Consider the following 21,532-nt stretch of genomic DNA (forward strand, 5'->3'; position numbering starts at 1 on the left):
TCCAGTGCCAGCCCGCCTGGGGCTCCTGTGGCAGTGGTGCCTGTCCCCTCCTTGGGTTCCAGCCTGAACCCTTTCCCTCCAGAATTGAGGGAGAGATGAACACAAACCAGACATTTCCAACTGGCCACACAAGTCTGGGAGGGCAGGGGGAAACAGATCTGGACATTCACAGAAAAATGTGCTACGCACAAAATGTCAAGCAGAAGCTTTTGCCCCTTGCTTCTGAACTTGGCTAGCCACTGTGCCTCAACCTTTGCATGTCCCCGCCACACCTTTCTCCTGACGTAGGTAAAGGAATACACCTGCCCCTTTTCATAGCCCACCTCCGAACTGGTGGGCTATGAACATTCTAAAGGAATTCTCCCTTTATTCCCTATCCTCTGTTGTCCCCACCCTGGCCCCTGGGCTCTGGGAGTGCAGGATCCTACCACCTCAAGACACCAGTGCAGCTGAGTTCTGAGCCTGGAGGGGTGGAGGGTGGTGAGTCCGGGGTCCAGGCCAAGGCTGACGCAGCCCATGTCCCTTTCATAGGATTGAGGTCCATGACTGTCCTGGCAGGTGGCCTAAAGCCCTCTGGACTGGTCAGGGCATCGGTGGCACTGGAGCAGGGTGACAGGCAGCCTCTGGCTGGGCTTTAGCTGTGCTGGCGCTGAAGCCATAGAGGCCCTGGAGCACACCGTTCACCACCACGTTGGGCAGAGGCTCTAGGACAGAAGGAAAACAGGAGTAAGGGGTAGGGGCTTCAGGGCAAGAGGAAGTGGGGTGGGCCTGACTGCAGGCCTGCAGCTCCCTGAGCTCAGGCTCATAGGCTCAGCACCCCCTGTTCCCCGAGAACAGGGGTCCCTGCCAAGGCAGCAGGTAGCAGCTGGCCACCTCAAATGAGGCCTTGGCATTCCCAGTTCACATTCTGTTCACATCTTGGTAAAGCCAGGCTGGTAAAGAATGGAGACCAGGGGAGCCAAGCTCATTTCACCATGTCTACTTCCTGGAGGAAAATACAAAGCAGGCTACAGGGGCACAGGAACAGCAGGGAGGTGTGGCCCCAACGGGGGGCAGTAGGAGGGAGATGCTGCCTAGGGGTCCTGCGAGCTGAGAAATATCAACTTCACCCTCACTCCCACCCTGGTACCTGGGCCCTAAGTGTGGATTATGGGTCAGAGGCACCTCCTCACCTGGGGATGGGATGCAAATATAAGGATCCATGCAGAAGCTGATAACAGGCCGGTGGTACAGCTGTGAGCTAGGAAGAAAAGGGGTCATGAACAGTGGAGGGGGAAACAGAAAACTGTCAGGTTGGGTGGAGACTAAGGACTGAGATCACCAAGGACCCACAGAGGAAAAGTGGGAAGTGGGCTCAGGAGGCAACAACATGAAAACCTGGAGTACGGGGACAGGCCAGAGACTTCAGGCCCTGGCGTATGGCCACGAGGGGGCAGCAGGAACCCAGTGCAGACAGGGACTTGGACTTGCCTGCTGTTGCCGGGCAGGAACTCCCCCAGGGTGCTGAAAAGAAGAGAGAGGCTGTGAGCTGCCTGGGGATGACCGGTGGAGGGGGGGGGGGCCTGTGGCAGAGGTGGAGATGTGGAAGCCCAGAATTTCACCTCCCAGGGGACTGCTGCTTCTATTTCTAACAAACTCAGCTCAGGAGGTAGCCAAGGCTCTTCAGAAAACAGCCCCTCCACAGGGGTCAAGAAAGCCTACTGGGGAGGTGTGTCTTAAAGAGGAAGAACCAGGCTAGGGCCTGGCAGATACAAGAAGGAAAGGGGCTTGACCTCTAAAACCTTTCCTCACCTGCTGGCTGCAGAGAGCCCCTGTCCCCACAACACTGGGGCCCCTCTCATGCCAAGCGCCTCTAGAGATGCTCACCCCCAGCTGCTGGCCTTGGGGACTATGGGCAAGTGGCGAAGACTCAGGAATTCCAGTAGTTCCTTGGGCACATCCTGGTTCAAGTATAGGATGCCCTGGAGAAGAGAACAGAGGCAACCTGTCATCAGATTCAGCTGTGTAATACGCAGAGCCTGGTGCAAATTGAAAACACGTGGGCCCTTCCAAAATGATAAAGAATTTCAAGACAACCAGAGCAGAGCATTAAACCAAGCTAGGGCCCTTCTGAGCACTGGCCCTGGGTGACTATACAGATTGGCCCACGAAGCCAGCCTGGCCTGCAATTGGGCATAACCGTGTGGGAGAGGGGGGGAAGGATCTCCACCCTCATCAGGAGGGCAGTACAGGATCTCACCCTGGAGAAGGAGAGCTAGCCTTCATTTAACTGGGACTACCTGCCTCCTGGGTACCTCACTCAATCCTACCAATTCAGAGAGGGACTAGAACATGGCCAAAATGTAGGTCCCTTTCACCCCAATGCCCCGCACCTCTCTGCCGGTGTCACACCTCTGGTCCAGCAGGCTGAGAGGCAAACAGAGTGAGACCCACACACACCTGGATATAGGCCTCCAAGCTCTGCCGCCGCTGCTCCAGTCCTCTGGTCCTCCAGTTGGGCAGGCGTTTCGAGGGGAAGTCGGGCACTTTGGACAGTTTCTTGATCTGCCAGGAGGTTACCGCAGTGCGATCACAGCATCCCAATTGAGCCCTCAAGCTCACTTCATCCTAGCCAAGAGCCCTCCCCAGTCCTCCCTGCCACCCACACCCCCAAACTTCAGGCTCTACCCTGAGACACGCCCGCGTGGTGAGTAGTGGTTGGGACAAGGGCGAGAGGTGCCTCCAACACCCCCGTCCGCCCCCAAGACGCCCGACGCCGGACCAGCCGCGCAGGGGCACGGGCAGCACGTGGGACCTAACCATTTGCGCGCGTTCCGCAGCCCGCAGGGAGGTCTGTGCCCACGAGCTGAGCTCTCTAGGGCCCGGTAATGGGGGTGGCAGAGGCTGGGGCCCGCCAGCTTGTCTGCCTGCCTCTCAGGGCTTGGGAAGGAGCCGGGCCGGGGTCGGTCTGTCGGTGGTGGGCGCAGCCTCACCCGTTTGTGCAGCGCGTGGAACTCGCTGTAGCGCCTCTTCACGGTGTGTCTGCGCCCGTGGCACAGCACCTCCACTCGGAACACCTGGCGGGCGCGGGAGGGCAGCCGGGTGCGCGTGAGGCCTGGCGGGTTGGTGCAGCAGGACCGGCTCCCGGCGACGCACCCACCCTCCGCCCTCAGAGGCGCAAAGCGGCCTGGGAGCGCCGCTGCTCTCCAGGGACCCTCCCAAGTCCCCACACACTTGGGGGCTCTGCTCCGTGCAGTCAGTCCCTCAGGAGCCGGGACCGCCGTCGGCGGGGCTGGCAAGTCCAAGCGGCCCAGAGACCCTCGGCAGCGTGTCCCCAGACGGCCTGGGCCGCCGCGCTCGGACCCCGAACCCGAGGTGCGGGGTCCGCATTGCATTTGACGCAGGGAAATCCGGCGGGTCCCCGCGCCCCTTCCCATCCACTGCCCCCGCTCACCATGTGGCCTTTCTCGGGGCTCTGCCGGGTCCCCTCGGCCTCGGGCCCCACCGACGGGATGCGAACTTCCAGCATGCAAGCGCCGCTTGCAGCCGAACTCTCCGCGCTCCGACCAGAGACCGCGGCGTCCCCGGCCCCGCCTCCTCGTGCCTGCGGGACCCGCCCCCACGTTGGCCCCGCCCAGGGCGTTCCCCAGCGCCGCCGGGTCCTGCAAGGGGCTGATTAGGCTGGAGCCCGATGGCGCGAGGCGGGCGCCGCCCACTGAGCCTAGTGGGGCCGCAGAACTTGGAGACCCTTCGGCAGAGAGCCATCTGTTTGTCAACATGTCCACATTCACCGAGTCCCCAGTGATTGACAGGAATGCGGGAGAGCCAAATTTCACCTGCTCTTATTCGAGCGCCTGCTAAGGGCTGTAAGCCCCTGTGGGCATTGGCAAGGAGGGAGGCTGGGCCCAGATCCACCAGGGGCGTTCCTTGAGTTCCTCACACCCTTGCCCAGGACCAGGCTGCACCCCCATCTCCTTCCCTCCACCTTCAACGTGGACCCTGGGAGCGCGGCCTGGGGTAAAGCTTGGACGCACTCTGGCTTTGATGTCCCCCTTCCCCCAGCATTCGTAGGCCCCATTCATTCATTTTTTAAAAAAATATTTATATGGCTGCATCTGTTCTTCTTTGCGGCAGGAAGGCTCTTTGTTGCAGCGCGTGGGCTCCAGAGCGCACGGGCTCATTAGTTGCAGCACACGGTCTCTCTAGTTGTGGAGTGCGGGCTTAGTTGCCCCGCGGCCCGTGGGATCTTAGTTCCCAGACCAGGGATCAAACCCACCTCCCCTGCACTGGAAGGCGGATTCTTAACCATTGGACCACCAGGGAAGTCCCCATTCATTCATTTAAAAAATCCATTCCTCCATTTTAATCATCTTTCAGCCCAAACCTTCATCAGGAGGAGAGGCAGTGTAGGGACAGAGGCTCTGCTTTAGCGGTCAGACAGCTTGGGTTTCCCCAGCTGTGTAGATCTGTACTCATCTGCAGAATTGAGATAATATGCCTCCTTCAGGAGAGCGTGCGAAAACTGAGTGAGAAAATCCCTGCGAAGCCCTCAGCAGAGTAGGTATCAGGAAAATGGCAGTTTGTGGGCTCATCCTGGAAACACAGGTGGGTGATGCTGGTATGCAGGGCAATGGATGGGGGAGAGGGACTGTGGGAGGTGGCATGAGGCTGCCCTTGCCCACTCTTCTGGCAGAGTCTTTCTGGGTGTGTGACAGGATTTAATCCAGAACTCTCTCACCTCCTGTGCTAGGAGAGGCTTCTGCTCCCACCTCTCAGCGCTCTTCCCCCACCCGCCTAAGGGAGATTTCCCATTCAGCACAAGCCTCCACTCCACTGACTCCTCCCCAGATAGTCTTGGGGGGCAGTGGAGGAAGGCGAGGCCCCTGCCTCCCAGAACTCACCCCAGCAGAAAGCTTGATGGTTGGAAGGAGCAGAGAACCTGTCGTAGGAGCTGGGGTTGGGGGACCACTGACTCCCTCCCTCCCTTGCTAGTGCAGAGGTGTTTCTGAGCTGGAGCAGAAACTCCCCATTCCCAGCTCTGCCCCCAGAGAGAGGCTGAGAGGATGACCCCATAAGGGGGCAAGCAGGTCTCACCAATACTATGTTCTACACTTTCCCCCCGCCAAATTCCATCTCACAGGGGCCTCAGAATCAGGAAGCTGAAACCTCCTGGAAGGGAAACGATCCACCATGAGGAGAAGTGCTGGTGTTTCATTACCTCCCTTGTTCTCTAGGGCCCCATCAGTCAGGGACCCTGCTCTCCTTGTCTGTTCAGGGAGTCCTCTTCTAGGACCCTCAAACCTCTAAACTTCTTGGTCGCCCATCCTAATGAAGGTCTGCCTCTGTCTCTATTCCTACCACCCAGAACACTGCCACATCTTCTAATGGACCTCTCTTGGTTTTCCTGCCTCTCTCCCTCATACAAGGTCTACTCTCTACCTAGTAGCACAGACCGTCCAAAGGCTTCACGCTGTGCTTAAAACAAAACCCGCCCTCCCCACCGTAGTCTACACAGCTCTAAATGACCCAGCCCATCTCTCATTTTCTCTCCTACCCTCTCATGCATGGGGCTCCAGCCACAGCGACATTCTTCCAGTTCTTCAAACCTAACGAACTCTTTCTGCCTCAGGACATTTATACTCACTATTTCATCTCTCTGAAACACTTTTTTTTTTTTAGAAGGTTTGTGGGGTTTTTTTTTAATTTTTAAATTTTATTTATTTTTGGCTGCCTTGGGTCTTCATTGCTGCGTGCGGGCTTGCTCTAGTTGCAGCGAGCGGGGGCTACTTTCCGTTGCGGTGCGCGGGCTTCTCATTGCGATAGCTTCTCTTGTTGTGGAGCACGCACTCCAGGCACGTGGGCTTCAGTAGTTGTGGTGCACGGGCTCAGTAGTTGTGGCTCGTGGGCCCCAGAGCGCAGGCTCAGTAGTTGTGGCACACGGGCTTAGTTGCTCTGCGGCATGTGGGATCTTCCCAGACCAGGAATCAAACCCGTGTCCCCTACATTGGCAGGTGGATTCTTAACCACTGTGCCACCAGGGAATCCCTCCCTGCAACACTTTTTCCTTACTCTTCACCTGGTGGGCTTTGCCTAAAACTTCTAATTCTTAACCTAAAACTCACCTTCTCATAGACACCTTCCTTCCTGACCATCCTATCATAAGCACCTTGTCTCTGCACTCATTCCAATACTACTGTTACTGTTTGTTTATTGTTTCTCCCTGGTGTCCCCAACTCGGCCCCCAGACTCAGTACCAGTGAGCCAGGGATATGGTCTCTTGTCAGGGTTTTGCCACCATGGTGCCAAGCATGTAGTAGATGCTCAAAAGAAGCATTGTTGATTGAAAGACTGTATGAATCAGTGGGGGAAGGGGATGTTGGGAAGAGGCTAGGGAGAGGAGGGAAGGCCTGGGAAAGAGGCAGGAAGGGAGCAGGGTTGCTGAAGGGTTACAGGAAGGCCTGCAGAGGGGTAACAACAGAAATCCTCTTCCTACCTTCAGAGTTAGACTCTTATCTCTCGCTCTCTCTCTCTCTCTGAAGACCATCATCCACCTCATTCACTTACTTGATTTTCAGCTGTTCCTGAGAAGTCTCAAATCAATGGATTTTCATCCCCATTTATAGAGGGAGATTTGATGCACCTGACTCGTAAAACATTTGGTAGTAAACCTGCAGCTCCTTATTCCACAGCATCTCATTCAGACCTGAGTGAAGATCCAAATGAAGAAAAACAAGATCCTTGACCTGGAGACATTTATGTCTTTGGGGAGATAAAACAACTTATGGAGAATATTTTCCTGTAAAGAGGAACACGTGACATGATGTACACTCCAAAGCAGTTATTACAGCCAAAGGAAAAGTGTGTTTTCTGTATACTTTAAACATTGGCCCTCTCAGTATGTGAACAGTGATCTAAGTTCCAGTCTCAGATCACACGGCCCTAACCAGGGTTTTCCGAATGCACACTCCTGGCGTGGAGTCTGACCCAGTGCGTTTTCCACAAGGTCGCTGGTGATGCTTATGCTCCTGGTTGGGGGCCACACTGTAAACACCTGTCTCTTGACGCCCACACCAGCCCTGCCAGGGAGGCGGGCCATTCTCGCCCCACTGTACAGACGTGAAGCCTGGAGATGAGGATCAAGGGCCAAGCAGAGGGCAGGAAGGGCTGGGGGCAGAGGTGTCCACCCCCGACACGCCCCCTCTCCTGGGGCCGCCTGGTCGCGGGCGCCCAGGTGGGTTGGACCGCGTCTCCGCCCTGGCTCGGCCCTCGCCTTCCACTGCCCTCACACAAAGCCCCTTTCACCGGCTCGGCTTCTACTGGGCAGCCGGCGCTGTTCCGGAGGTTTGGTTAACCCCGTTAAGAAAACAAACAGCTCCTGGGCCTCGGGCGGGCAGGGGGGCGCCGCTGGGCACAGAGACTGGATGCTTTCCCCTCCCCGCGGGTGGGCGGAGGCGGACTGACCTGGAACCCCATTAACCCCGGGCAAGGCTGGGCCTGGACTGCTGGGATGGGGGCTGGAGTTGGAGGTTCTGGTCGCCAGGGCAACCTTTGACAATGCCCATGCCTCAGCGTCCTTACCTGTACCACGGGGAGTTGTGTGTAGACTAAGTGACATCATGCTTCCAGAGTGTTTGGCATGGGGCCTGGCACACAGGAAATAAACATTAGCTATTCTTATTCGACTGAATTATACAAATTCGCTGTTTTTGCAGGCCAAAACTGTGGGGTTTTGCCAATTACATATGGTCCGTCCAATATTTTGTTAATGATTCATCTCTGAAACAACAAAAGCAAATTCTTCTATTCCTTTTTCAGTATCCTGAGGTTGCAAGGTTAGCTTAAAAACAAACAAACAAACAAACATTAGTTACTCCAACTACTAACTCTGTGATCAGGCTTTTCCTGATTTTCTCATTGTGCAGCCAAAAACAGGTAAAAGAATGAATTAGAAGCAGAGGTTGGTGTAAATCAGCAACCATCCTGTTCATCCTAACAGCCTCAGAGCACTTACTAACTGCTTAATAAGTACATCTTATAAATTTGAAATAATAATAATCAAAATAAAAATTTTTATGTTGTGAATATTGGACTTTGGTACAGATGTCTAAAAAATTAGTTCTGCTGCCACATTTTAAATTACTGAGCTAGTCTAAATTCATCATTTTATAGATGAGGAAACTGAGGTGTGAGGAAGGGAGAAGTGGGCTGTGGAAAGGGCTGTGTTAGGAAGGCACCTCTGACAAGCGTGTCCTGCCTGAGCCCTGAGAGCAAAGTCTGACCCCCCGTTAGACTGGTGCCCGGCTTCCCAAGGGACAGGTAGGCTCCAGCCAGCAGTGTCAATCCTAGGAGACCTCCCACCTCTTGCCCAGAAGACAGAGGCAGCTCAGCTGCTTCAGACAACATGATGCAAGGCCAGAGCAGGGGGAGCTGCAGAGACCACTCCAGCCACCCGGTTTCGAGGCAACAGCTTCCTGGGGAGATTTTTCTGGTGCTACAACAACTCCTAACATCCCTTAGGGTGGTATGTCAGGGGACCAACCGATTGCCCTTCTGGTGCGCCCGCACCAGGGCTCAAGGAATAAAGACATGCTCAGGTACCCTCAAGTCACAGGACTTAAGCATGGAGGAAGCCGTGGGACTAAGAACTAAGGACAACAGGGAAGCTGAGAGGCCTCCAGGTCTGGAATGGAGATGCACCTCCACCCGCTCTAGCCCTGGATACTGTCTGGGGTTTCGCAGCAAGTTGAGTTTTTACTCTCTGCCATTAATGGTCCCCAGCTACTCACCCAAGCTGTTCTCTGTCTTCCAGCTTCTGCCCCTGCCACACACTGAGCACATCTGGGGAGAGTATCTCACAGGGTGAGAGAAGCTCAAATGCCCATCAGGTCAGGTGGGTAGCTTCTCCTTGACAGGCCTGCTACATGGATTTGTTCAGGTCTTTAAGAAAACACCTTAGTGGGTTAGTGTCTAGGTCCTCCTTGTCCATCCCCGACTGGATCGTATGGGATATGGGGGTGCAGACAAGCCGAGTCAAGCAGACTGAGTTCAAGTCTTAGCTCTGTGGTGCGACCTTGGGCAAGCTGCTTAAGGTCTCTAAGCTTCAGTCTTTTAATGTAGATAACGACGCCCACCTGGCAGAGCCGTGGTGCTGGATGAGTTTCAAAGCCCTGAGCCCGCTGGCACAGGGTGGGTGTTGAACGCATGGCAGCTCTTGGTTATTAGGCCCCGGGGTGGGATGGGACTATCGGGGCGGTCTGGACGCTGCCCTGCATGTGTTCCTGGCTGCCACATGCCTCATCATCTTTTTCTGGTGAGGCTGCTAATATTCCCAAGGGGACACCTGCTACTGGGCCCCTGTGGTCACCATCACTGTCACTCATAATGGAAGAGGAAGCTGAGAGCTCTGAAGCTAGGAGGGGGCAGTCATTTGGAAACAATCGCCACATCCCTTTAGGGAAAGGTCCTATCTCAGTTTGGACAGGGTTTTTCTTTGGGGTTTTTTCTGGACCCAGAGGCTGAGCAGCTGGCTTCCTCTGAGCAGCCTCGGTGGTGGGGCTGTGGGGATTTCTGCCCCAGAGGTCTGGTCATCAGAGCCAGAGGGGCATTTCCACAACAGGCAAAGGCAAAGGGGGGAGGCCTTTCTGGGGCAAGCAGTGGAGCAAGTGCCTATCACCTCCCCGCTTGCAGGCCCTACCTGGAACACTGAGCACCGATCCTGCCAACCAGAGCAAAGCCTACTGAACCCCAAATCAGGCCTGATTTCTGGATCTCGTGAAAAACCCCAAGATCTGGGCCCGTAGGCTCGTAAAACAGTAATCTCCACAGCTGAAGGGCAGTCACTTCCCCCTGAGGCTGCCTTTGGAAGTGGAGGACGGCACCTAGATGAGTAGGAACACAATCCATGACCTTAAGGAGTTCAGAGCCATGGAGGCTAATGAGATAACATAACAAACACAAGCGAGAAAGACCAGAGGTTTAAGAGGATGACAAAGTGCCATGCCAAGATCTATAAAGGAGGCAGGGCTCCCACTCCAGTGTGGGTCGGGGGTGGGTGAAGAGTAGATCAAAGAAAGCTTCCCAGAGATGTACATATAAAGTAGGCCTCAAAGGATGCAGTGGATTGTTTTCCCATAATGAAAATAGCTTTATTTAATATTTACGATTATAAAAGTAAAACACAGAAATTCCAAGCAATATCAAATAGTATAAAAATTTTAAATAATGCAAAATTCCATCCCTAGAGGCAACCATAGTTAACAATTCGATCAACATCCTTCCCATATATATATAATTTTATATAAATGCAGACCATATCATACATGTAATTCTATAACCTACTTTCATTCAAAAATGAGTTTTTCTTGTCAATAAATATAGCTAATATCATCTTCAATGGCTGTATAATATCTAATTACGTACCATAATTCATTTAATCCCTTCCTGCTGTACATTTAGATTGATTTCAAATTTTACAACTGTCAACAATGCTATGATGGGCCTCTTTGCACAGTCTTCTTCATGGACTTGGTTTCTACCCCAGTGAATGTTCTGACACATTAACCAATGCCCTCATCTCTATTTATTCACACTCTTATCCACAATACTGAAGGCTGGCTGTTTCAGACAGGTGTAATTCTGAGATTGAAGGGAGGGATGGGGGCTGAGATAGGGTGCTTCAGGAACAAAGCCCAATATTAATAAAGGCTTCTTAGGCCACACAGAGTGAGGAAGGAAGGAGCATATGTGGAGTCCGTTTCCATGAGGTATGCGCACCGCTGTGAAGGACTAGGAGATAAACAGGAAAAGGCGAGCTGGGGTCCTCTCACAGAAGGCTGTGAAGGCCAGGTGGCAGAGCCTACAGCTGGAGATCACTCAACAGTTACCTCCTGATATTTGGCACCTATTTTAAGCCCAGATCTTTTCAGGGGCCATGGGGTGATAAAGATGTTCCACTTTGGAGAGTTTATTGTCTAATTTTTTTTATGCCTTAACTTGCTTTTTGTGCTTCAGTCACCTGCCTCCTCTCAACCTATCCCTTGTAGCAGTTGAGCTCCTATTGATACTCTAAGGCCCAAATCAAATATTACAGAATTTTTATTGTTTGGCAGAGAGAGCCAACATTAAACCACACAAGTGGTATCATAAGACACTGGCAGATGTCACACCAACCCCGGGGCCAGAAGACAGGGATAAGCTGTTCTAGTGCATTTCTAACTCTGAGCTCAGGCCTGCCTCTTCCCCAGTGTGGAGCTGAGAATCTCAGCCAGTGACTCTGAAGACCGGGTGTCTGGTTCAGTCATGTGGCAGCTGCAGCGAAGGTGTGTCCTTCCTTGCTGCGGGAGGGATCACCATTCTCTTCCCCTCCCCTCCTCTCAACCCCCAGGCTGCTTGAACTGGTGGGGAAAATCCCACCACCTTAGGGCCTGCTGTCCCTCAGAATCCATGGTCTTCAATCCCATGTGGGCCCTAAGCACGTTCAGCAAAGGACACTCCTTCCATCACCATGTTCCCTCCTCAGCCAGTTCCTGACCCCATCTTTAGACTTCCATTATCTTCTCATGCTTTTAAAAATTTGAGCTGCACAGGCATTCTTTATTTTCTTTAGCGTTCTCAGCTACAGGTGCATTCACAATGAAAAGCATCTGGAAAGAGCTTAATGTTACAAATATCTCTACGTGTGACGCTTCCGATCATTTCTACTTCTTGCATTTGTTCTGTCACTGACTACTCATCCTCCCTGGGGTCCCTCCAGCTCTAAACCCTCACCTTCAGGACTCCAGAGCCCAGAGATCCATGGGGGAAATAACCCAAGGGGAAGCAGGAGAAGTAAGACTCATCTCCATACCTCTCCTCTAAACCACCTGACTCAAAATAGGTAAACTAGATATTCCTATCTGAGAACATTTTAATTCTTCCCCAGCCACACAAAGCAGCGAGGCTCCCTGCTCTGTGTATTTTTGCATTTACTCCCAGACAGGGCTGATGGCTATTCCCTTTATCTCCTCTGAATTTTATTAACATGCTAGGTCTGACCCACCTTTAAATAAATCAAAGCCAGCTTTCACTCTGGATCTCCCGCATCTCACAGCACAGTCCTCCCTTCCCATTTAGAGGAGTCTCTGACACGGTCAGCACTTGCTGTGCCCTCTGCTTTCCTGCCCATCTGCTCCAAACCCATTCGGCCTCCTGTATTACCTATGTCATGAAAGGCTTCACCGTCTACCCTGAAATCCAAGCCAGAAGCTGGCGGCTCATGCCAGCCACCATGCTCTCCCTCGGGCCTCTCATCAGATCGGTGGCCAGACCACAGTGGCTCTTCGCCAGGTCCTCCACCTCTCTCTGAGCTCCAGCACCATTACTACGACCCTCCTCGGCACTCTGGCAGGCTCTCCTTGCCTCCAGTCTCATACCTTCTGATATGTCTCCATCACAAATGTGACCATGTTATTTCCTGCTTAGGTCCCTCCAGGAGCTCCCCACATTTGCAGGATAATGTTCAAAGTGCCCCACAGGTCACAGGCACTGTGTGATCCGGCTCTTGCTCGTCACTCTCCGTGGGCCATCCACTAACTTAACTCTGCCCACATCGAGCCGCTTGCATTTCCCTACATGTGCCCACCTCCCACTACACGACACAGGGAGGCAGAATGGTCCCAGCAGAAGAAGCAAACACCTCTTCACCTTTAAGACAGCTCAAACATCCCCTTCTCCAGTTTCTTTCTCCTGAGTCCCCAGGTGGAATGACTCCATCTTCGTGGCACTATCCCCCCCATACAGCCCAGTACACTTAACCTGCTATTGGCCTTCTTAATTTCCATGTCCGCAAGCTCTGCACAGAAATGCACAGGCCCCAAAGACAGCTGGCCCTATCAGCCTCGAGACAGGAGGTCGAGCAGGAAGTTCTGAAACCAGAAGGGAGCCCATCCCAAGGAAATAATAAAAACAGACTTACATCAAGATGATCACTGGATGGAACAAAACAAAGCAAGGAGAAAGTTTTAAAATTTAGTCTGGAGAAAAGAGTTACAAATATGGAGAGGATAAGAATAAACTTTATGGAGCTAGACTGAAAATATCAGTGTGGATTCATGATTTTTAATATCTAATTCTTTATATCATCTATCTCCATCTCTCTCAATATTTCCATATATTTTTATCTGTAGCTATTTCCTTGTTCTGTCTGCCAAGAGCCTAGAAGCAATGACATTCCAGTAGCAATGGGCACACTCAGCACCCAGCTCTAGGTTTCTAAATATCATTCTCCATTAAAAGGAATCAAGATTCCCTGGAGAAATGGCTGATTCCAGGGCTGGGGCAGGGAAGATACAAGATAAGCCTGAAACATCTTGTTAAGCCAGAAAGTAAGAAAGTGTTAAAAAAAAAAAAAATGAAGGGGATATGTTAAAAAGACATAAGAGCCGGCTAGAAATCTGGGACAGTTTGAGAATCAAAACAAATTAAAGCAATGGCTTGCAACTTAGAGTAAATAGGAATCCATTGATCTGTACTTATAAACAAGTAGATTAATAAATAGGGAGGAAAAATGCTGTTCTTTAGAAGTAGAATGCCAAACAATAAATGTAGAAGAAACTATGGAGTGAGAAAATCACACTGGATGAGGAATAAAATATTTACATGATATCAAAGTATCTCCCCACAAATAACTTGTTAATTACAAAAGGGAAAAGAGTAAATTTAAAAAGGGAAACCTGGCAGACATCAGCTTAACCAAGAGATCAGAGTTAATGTCAGCATTAATGGGACCAACTAACATCACATGCCAACTTAAGATGCACTGAGGACATGTCACTTCTGCGGTGTTCTTGCCCAACATACAAAAACCTAATCTAGTCATGTGGAACCATGAGACCAATCCACGTTGAGGAACATTCTACAAAATACCTGACTGTATTCTTCAAAAATGCCAAGGTAATAAAAGGCAAGGAAAGGCTCAAGAAGTCTGGATTAAAAGAGACACATGTAATCATGTGTCACAACTAAACGTAACACATGATCCTGCACCAGGAATCACTATGAAGGACATTACTGGGACAGCTGACACAATTTAAATAGAGAGCACGTGTTAGATTAACAGTATTATTATTTTTTTTTTTTTTGCGGTACGCGGGCCTCTCACTGTTGTGGCCTCTCCCGTTGCGGAGCACAGGCTCCGGACGCGCGGGCTCAGTGGCCATGGCTCACGGGCCCAGCCGCTCTGCGGCATGTGGGATCTTCCCAGACCAGGGCACGAACCCGTGTCCCCTGCATCGGCAGGCGTTCTCTCAACCACTGCGCCACCAGGGAAGCCCAGATTAACAGTATTTTATCAGTGTTATACTTCCTGTTTTTGATAAGTGGTTATGGTTATAAATTATGAGAGGATGTCCTTATTCTTAAGGAAAGGCATACTGAAGTTTTGGGGTAAAGGGGTACAATGCCTGCAACTTACTCTCAAAAGATTCAGAAAATACAACATATAAATACAGATAAAGCAAATCATTAAGTCATAAAGCAAATGGGATAAAAATGTAAATACTTGGTAAATGTGGGTAAAGGATATATGGGAGTTCTTTGTGATATTCCTGTAACTTTTCTGTAAGTTTAAAATCATATTAAAATTTTAAAAGTTACCAAACAAACCAGGAATCCAACAGCAAGGGATGAGTCAGAATTATGGTACAGTCACTCTATGGAAGCCTTAAAATTACACAGCCTTACAAATAAAGTCTGTGAAGATAGATAACAAAATAGAAAAAATGCTTATAACTTATACAGTGTTGAATGATAAAAGCAGGATACAAAATATTTTATGTGTATATTATTACAACTAAGCAGAGCAAGCATATAAGACTGGAAGGATAAAATCAAAGGTGGTAATAAGGATATTAGGGGAAGCTGATTCACTTTGTTATAAAGCAGAAACTAACACACCATTGTAAAGCAATTACACTCCAATAAAGACGTTAAAAAAAAAAAAAGGATATTAGCGGGGAGGGAGAGATTGAGTGACTTTTTCTAAAAAAAAAAAAAAAAAAAAAATCCACATATTGAAAAAGTACTTGCCGGCACTGGCACTCCCCGTCAGGCTGGTGGACTGGAGATCAGCGCTGCTTGCTGTTTACTGCCGGTTCCTGCCTCACGCTGCCCTCCCCAAAGGTTGACATTGCCCCCACAAGAACTGACAGAGCCGGGCATCTCTGCAGCTGGTAGGGCTGGGAGTGGGAGGTTCCTGCGTGCATGCAGCCTGCCAGCTTGTCCCACAGAGCAGCTTCACAGTCTGCTCTGACCAGCAAGCTTAGCAGCTGCGGAGAGCTGAGGGGAAGCCCAGCACGGGTGCATCCAAGACTGGGCCTCCCTGGCCAGGCCAGCACAGAGACCCCTTTGAATGCCCTCGGCTTGTGCTCACCACACTCGGGCCTCTTGCCGGCATGCTCCCTCCTGGGCACAGATAGTGAAGCTTCTTGGAACTCAGAAGGTTTAGGAATTCTGGGATGACTTTATCTAGAGCCAGAGTGCCTGGTTCTGTTGTCAGTGGGATAAAGTGCTAAGTCCTTATCAGTCCTTTACATTTTTAACATGGACCAGTCTACTGAGGACATGCTTTGATGGGCAGCAAAAAGATGTTCAGAACGCAAGGCTTTGCGATCAGAAAGCAAGACTCTCAGAGAACCCTGGGCAGCTGAGGGAAACAGGGCAGGAATAAAAGTGAAAGCTGGCCTCCTCTGCAGGAGAATTGGTTTTGTCCCTCTTATTATAAGAGATGTGTTTAAAACTCCTTCCCTAAAGAAGTAGGAGTATGAGTTAAATAGATTAAGAGACCCTCAGAACAGGTAGCTGAGGTAGACAGAGAAAAGGAAATTCCAGATCCATAGGGAAGCAGGGGCAGAAGCTTGTGAACTCCTGTGGAGAGGAAGTAACTATACCTGGCTATACCTGGGCATTTCTTGGTTAGGAGTATTCCAGACCTGCTTCCCAACTGCTCCCCAGCCTAAAGCAAAAAGCACCACCATTCTGAGTCATGTGACCCGATTTTAAAGTATTTTATTACATAATCTTTTCATGGCACCATCAGGAGTAACAGAAAATGTTATTCCCAGTTCCTAACCACATCCTGAAAAATATACATTTGTATTTATATATTTATATCAATACTCCACCCCTATCCCATAATTCCACCATCTAGTATAGGTTTTTTGCTTAAAGCAAGAAACTATTCTCTCAGGTAAGAAAATATATATGGAAGCTAAATGAAGGACTGGTTAGAGTGACTGGGGACAGCTTGGCCATGGGGGCAGGGAGGAAGGGGTGAAGTCCAGGCTAGGCAGGATGCATCACTGGGGTCCAGCAGAGGTGGAGGAGGACAGTGTATAAAAAGGCAGCGTCAGGCAGGTGGACTCTGGTGTCCTTGGTCCATTAGGAGATGGCCTTTGCCTCAGGAAGGAAGGCTTCCCAGTACTTTGCCAGCTGCAAAGAAGTGGGGTCAGTAAGCAAGTGTCCCCATTTAGTGGCAGAGCCCGAGCCTGGAAGGGGAACAGGCACAGTGCCAGGGCACTCTCCCAAGTGCCTCAGCCACCCACAGGGAGGCCTGGGCTAAGGCCAAGCTGAGGAAATGGCTTTGCTGACAGTGGACCTTGGGACAGATTGGCCAGCCAGCCACACTGCCCTTACCTCTCTAGACTGAGGGAAGCATCAAGTGCAAGGGCAATATCTGAAGACAGTCCTGGTTCTAACCTGGAGGAAGTACCCCCATGGGGGCCACAGCTTGGCTCAGCTCAGTCAGCTCCTCACAGGCAGCCACTGTTTCACATACTGATTGGGGCCTCAGCCTCAAGAGGGTTAGGTGGTATCACGGGGTTATAGGGAGAGGAGAGCTGGGGTTTGTTCTTAAAAACTAACTCATTATAGGATTAGGGCAATCCTGCTTAGGAAGAGACCTACTGGATGCGCCACGTTAGAGAACCAGGACCTACTTTCAAGTATTGATTAAGCAGGGCCCAGCCCCTCTGAAGCAGGGCCAGATCATCCTGTCACCAAAGCCATAAGTAGGCAGCTGGCCTTCGGAGCAAGCAAGAGAGGATGAAAGCCATGCATAAGTTACATACCTGCTGCTGTGAATACAGGAGTGTCTCAAGGTACTTGATCACGTGGTTTTTGAAGTCCTTGGATTTCTCTTTCTAAAGGAGACAGGATTCTACACTGACCATCCAGACAGTTGCTCCTTCCCCTCTTGATAGGGTGCTGATGTTTTTTGCTGACCAAGGCTGAGCACAGCCTCAGAAAGTAGAGACAACAGCTGGATTGGCTATAATTTCCAGCCAAATAGCCTCTTGCAAGGTTTTCTTGAACGGTGGCAGGGTGGGGAAGGGGAGTAGAGGGTTTATGACAGCTGCAAGCTTTGTTTTGTGCTCTGGTCCAGCAACAAGTGTAGGACAGCCACTTTGCCTCAGGAACAAACACATGAACATGAACACACACACACACACACACACACACACACACACACAGAAGGCCACGCCTGTTCACAACAGCTGCCAAGTCACTGGCACCGCCATCTGTCTCCCTACTCAATAGAGACTTGGACAAAACCAACAATGTTACTAAACCAGGCACTGCACACTTGTGAGAAGCAGGATCTTCTATCTCACCTCAAACCGTATCACTTCTTTTCGGACCACAGTTGAAATCCTTTCAAAGTCCCTTTCATACTGAGTCACCCGAGACTCCCACTGGGAAGAAAAGGAAAGAAAGGATCACTTAATATATTATGGTATTAAGTCTTTACCTTTGAATAGAAATTCTGTACCTGAGACCTCAATTGGCATTTGTCTGTCCCTCTGGGTAAGATTAGATATGGAGATTCAGCACGTAAGCCAGAGTCCAGTAGAAGGCCATCTTTCAGGCTGGCTGGGAAAGAGATGCCGTGTGCCTCAGGCCAAGTCTGGTTCCTAAGAAAGCTCTGGTACCCCAGAGGCTCTGGTTTAGGTATTCGCCAGCAAAGCTGGGAGCCCCACAGAAATGAATTTAGTTCTCACCAGGGTGGGGGGCACATGTGAATCATCTTGGAGCTTTTCAAAGACCCAGCCAGGACTGCTCCTGCAGAGATTCTAATTTGGCAAGTTTGAGTGGAACAGGAAAGGAGAAGGAGGGCCAGGTCTCATGGCAAGCCTGGATCATTCTCAGAGGCTTCCCCAGCAGCTGTCCTTTAGACTCAATCAGTTCTCTTGCCTGCTGTGGGGTTCTAAGCATCTGGGTGGGATGGGACCCAGGCTCATTCAGGAGCCAGCAGAACACCCCTGCTGGGCTGCCTCCGGGGCCTCACCTCTACGATCTCATCCTTGGCCTGTTGCAGCTTGTCAGGCTTGTTGGCCCACAGCAGCCGAGCCTCAGCCTCCCGCTTCTTCTGCAGTGTGGCTTGAGCATCCTGCCAGCGCTGCCACATCTTCATGCGCTGGTCAAAGGCGGCCTGTGAAGGTGGAGGTTGGGGAAGAGCACAACCAGCCCTTCAGGAGCTCTGCTGGCTCTGCCTTGGGGGGCTCTCCCAGCAGCTGTGCTAGGGAAGGACCGAGCAAGGGCAGGTTCTGCAGCCACGTGTTAGTGCCCAGCTGCAAGTTTAACATCCAAAAGCACAAGCTTGGGTAAGACTCCTCTCCAAGGATCCAGTGGGCCAGCGCCATGCTGCTTCATGCTACTCCCAAGGCTGGAGGGCTGGGAGCACAGTAGGTGGCCTGATGCTGGTGCCCAGTCCTACGGCTTTGGAACTGCCTCTCTCAGATCAGTCAGTTCATGAGTCTACACACTTTCCCTGAGTATCTGCCATGTGCCAGGAGCTAAGAATACAATGGGGAATGAAACACATGGGCCTGCTTTCATGGAGCTTGTAATCTAACAGGAAAGGCTGACACTGTATTACTAATTGCCAATAAGTAATTATAGGTATGCAGAGTACAGAGAAAACAAGCACAGTACTGTAATAAAACTGGGGATCTAGCTTAGCCTGGGTGACACATCAGGGAAGGCCAACCTAAGGAAGCAAACTTTAAACTGATACCCGAACAATATACAGGGTGAGCTTAACAGATCTTTAAATAAACACTTAAACCTACCACAGGGACACACTGCTTTCATCTCATCCATACATTCAACTGTTCTAGGCTATCAAGGCCCCCAAGAAGCTCTCCAAAGTCCACCTGCTGGTTTTCCATGTTTCTAGCTCCTTGACCACAATCAGCATTTCCAGAGGATAGCTGTTTGGCCTAACAAAACCATCCTGCACCACCACTGGCTTTGTAGGCTTCAAGAGGCCTGGATGAAAGACCTGCGTCTGGGGCAGCCTCCCAGCCCTGCTCCTTTTGCTCCCCTTCCCTACAAGAGCTCCCTGGATGTTTTCTAGGCCTCCTTAGTGCAGGCCTTTGCCGAGACTTGAGCCTTAGGGAGTGAAATGACACCAAAGTTACCTTCCCCCGCATTGTCACTGCTGCTCACCTCAATTTAAACAGCTGAATGTCAAAGGATTAGGTAAAGGGTGACCTCAAATCCAACCTAACTCCCTGGGCTAACTGTGGTACAGCTGCAGGTTCAGCAGAAAAGAAACATCTATTCATCTCTCCAACCCCATAGCTAGCTCATGATTACGAGGAGGGCAGGTGAGGGGTCTCTGAAAAAAGACCAGCTTGCAGTTCTGTGCTCTAAGGCGAGCTGCCCCAGCTAGGCCTCCCTCACCCCTGTCCATACTGGCTCACCTGGCTTGAAGGTCATATCCAAGTGCTGAGCTCTCCAGAGACCCCAAACAATACTGCTCTCTGAAAGCTTCCCCAGAGAGAACCCTTCCCTGGGACGGCTCTCCAGTCTAAGTAGTCTGACCAGTTCCAAAAACTCCCAAGCAGGTTATTTTTTCAGCCTCTTATCACTCTGGAGGTAGCAGCAAAGCAAACAGCAAGGGGAGAGGACACTGAGCAACCTCACAGGCTATATTAAGCACCTCTACCACGGAGGAAATGAGAGTCCTGGGTGCAGCTTGGCTCTTGACAATACAGGAGCTCTCTGGCGAGGGCGAGGTTGGGGACGGGGAGTGGAGGTGGCTCTGCTCCAACTCAGAAGCTCATACATTCTGGTCCCAACCTGGGTCGGGCAGACTCAGGCCCTTTTAGGGCAGGCGCCAGGCTCCCTCTTGGCTCTTTCCTCTGTCTCAGGGAGGCCATGTGAGAGCTAATATCACTGCCCGGTGAAGCTTCCTTGGCCACTCTGAAAGGTCAGGGGAAACCAGAGTGCCCTGGTCACCAGAAGAGAAGGTGAGGTGCTCGACCTGAGGGGCAGGCTGCAGTGTTTCTACCGGTGTGGTCAGCAAAGCTCACAGAGGGCTCTGGTGACAAGCTCTCTTGGCCCACTGGCCACACTCCTCCATGCAGCCAGTGCCAAGCCAGTTCTGTTTAGTTACCTGACTGCCCACATTGGAGGGACAAGTGGAAGCCAGCAAGAGCTCTTACCAGGGCAAAGCCGCCACTTACTGTTAAGGAGGCAAAGACCAAAGGACTGAGGAAGTCACTGCTCCAGGGGGACAAGACCGCAGGTCTGTAATAAACCTTGCTTGAAAAAAGGAGCATAGAGGATACTGTCCAGCTTCAACAATAAGGAGGGCCCTACTTGGAAATTCAAGAGTGGTCTTTTCTCCAAATTCATTTAAAAAACTGGCTGTGGGCCTCAATGTGACTCAGTGATAACTAAAAGTTTAATGGACTTTTTGGTTTACGAGACACCTTCTCTTTTGAGAGTAGAAAAAATTATTTCGAGCTATAATGGATGAAACCATCTTGGGAACGGGAAGAGCAAAGGAAAAGACAAATTAAATCAAGTGGAGGAGAAAGAGGAAAGGAATGAGACGCTTACACGGACTATGGCCAGGAGGCGAATATAGTCACTCAGGAGCTCAGCAAGGAGGAAGAAGTCATTGTTGGCCTGTTCCTGGTGGAGCTGCTCGATCTTTTCTTCCACCTCAGCCAGCTGGGAGAGTGCCCGTGACAATGCTGTGTTGTCCTCAGAGCTCCCGAGCATGGCGAGACTCTTTGCAAACTGGGATGTGTTCAGCGCTAGCTCTGGAAGGAGGAAGATAGCAGAGGCCTCTGATCTCCCAAGGAAAAGGGACAAGTCGGCTGGCACTGCAATGGATGCCTTAGCAATGCTGGCCCCCGCATGTCTGGCAACTGTGGGCTCTGTAACCTAGTCACTTACACCACAGCTAACTGTATTCAGAAAGTGAGGGCAATGCAGCTCGGTCACTTGAGCAGGGAGAGGTAACTGCTGATCTTAGTTTCCCTAGGTTAGGCTTACTTGGAAGAAGCAGCTCCAATATTCCTGGAGAACCAGGGGCCAGTTAATAAAAACAGGCCAATGGCATGATTCTGATTTTTACGTTAGAGCTTGTGGTAAGTAGCCTTCTGCAAGAGTGAGTGTATGCACACTGCATAGTTTTGCATGCGCCAGAGCAGGACAACTTTGTTGTATTTTAAGCTTTGGTTCACTCTCCCCGCCGCCCCCCCCCCCCCCCCCCTTTTAAAAT

The 21,532-nt window shown here is 51.0% G+C and overlaps 2 protein-coding genes across 7 annotated transcripts in view; both read right to left on the reverse strand.

Moving 5' to 3' along the window:
• Positions 1 to 6: 6 nt before the first annotated feature.
• Positions 7 to 5,753, reverse strand: SNX22 (sorting nexin 22). 5 transcript variants are annotated; one of them, XM_024735298.1, is made up of 7 exons: positions 3,434 to 3,631; positions 2,973 to 3,056; positions 2,440 to 2,544; positions 1,867 to 1,961; positions 1,471 to 1,503; positions 1,173 to 1,240; positions 7 to 704 (listed from the first exon to the last, which is right to left on the reverse strand). In XM_024735298.1, exons 1-7 carry the CDS (start codon positions 3,506 to 3,508, stop codon positions 583 to 585), a joined length of 582 nt encoding a protein of 193 aa, XP_024591066.1. In that variant the 5' UTR covers positions 3,509 to 3,631; the 3' UTR covers positions 7 to 582. The 5 variants fall into 5 exon arrangements, with proteins under 5 accessions (XP_024591066.1, XP_024591065.1, XP_024591063.1 ...); XM_024735297.1 differs by having other exon boundaries at positions 1,378 to 1,503; XM_024735295.1 differs by having other exon boundaries at positions 2,973 to 5,753.
• Positions 5,754 to 15,995: 10,242 nt separating this feature from the next.
• Positions 15,996 to 21,532, reverse strand: part of SNX1 (sorting nexin 1) — a 36,713-nt gene continuing 31,176 nt past the window's right edge. Inside the window, exons 11-15 of one of the 2 annotated variants that reach the window (XM_024735151.1) lie at positions 20,863 to 21,068; positions 18,299 to 18,442; positions 17,625 to 17,705; positions 17,082 to 17,153; positions 15,996 to 16,443 (exon numbers count right to left, since the gene is read on the reverse strand). In XM_024735151.1, the coding sequence (XP_024590919.1) occupies positions 16,393 to 16,443; positions 17,082 to 17,153; positions 17,625 to 17,705; positions 18,299 to 18,442; positions 20,863 to 21,068 (554 nt within the window). In that variant the 3' untranslated portion in view covers positions 15,996 to 16,392. Of the gene's footprint in view, positions 16,444 to 17,081; positions 17,171 to 17,624; positions 17,706 to 18,298; positions 18,443 to 20,862; positions 21,069 to 21,532 lie in introns of both variants that reach the window. The other variant, XM_024735152.1, reaches the window with a different exon arrangement.

This window comes from Neophocaena asiaeorientalis, unplaced genomic scaffold (assembly GCF_003031525.2).
Source record: "Neophocaena asiaeorientalis asiaeorientalis breed wild unplaced genomic scaffold, Neophocaena_asiaeorientalis_V1.1 scaffold264, whole genome shotgun sequence".
NCBI lineage: Eukaryota > Metazoa > Chordata > Mammalia > Artiodactyla > Phocoenidae > Neophocaena > Neophocaena asiaeorientalis.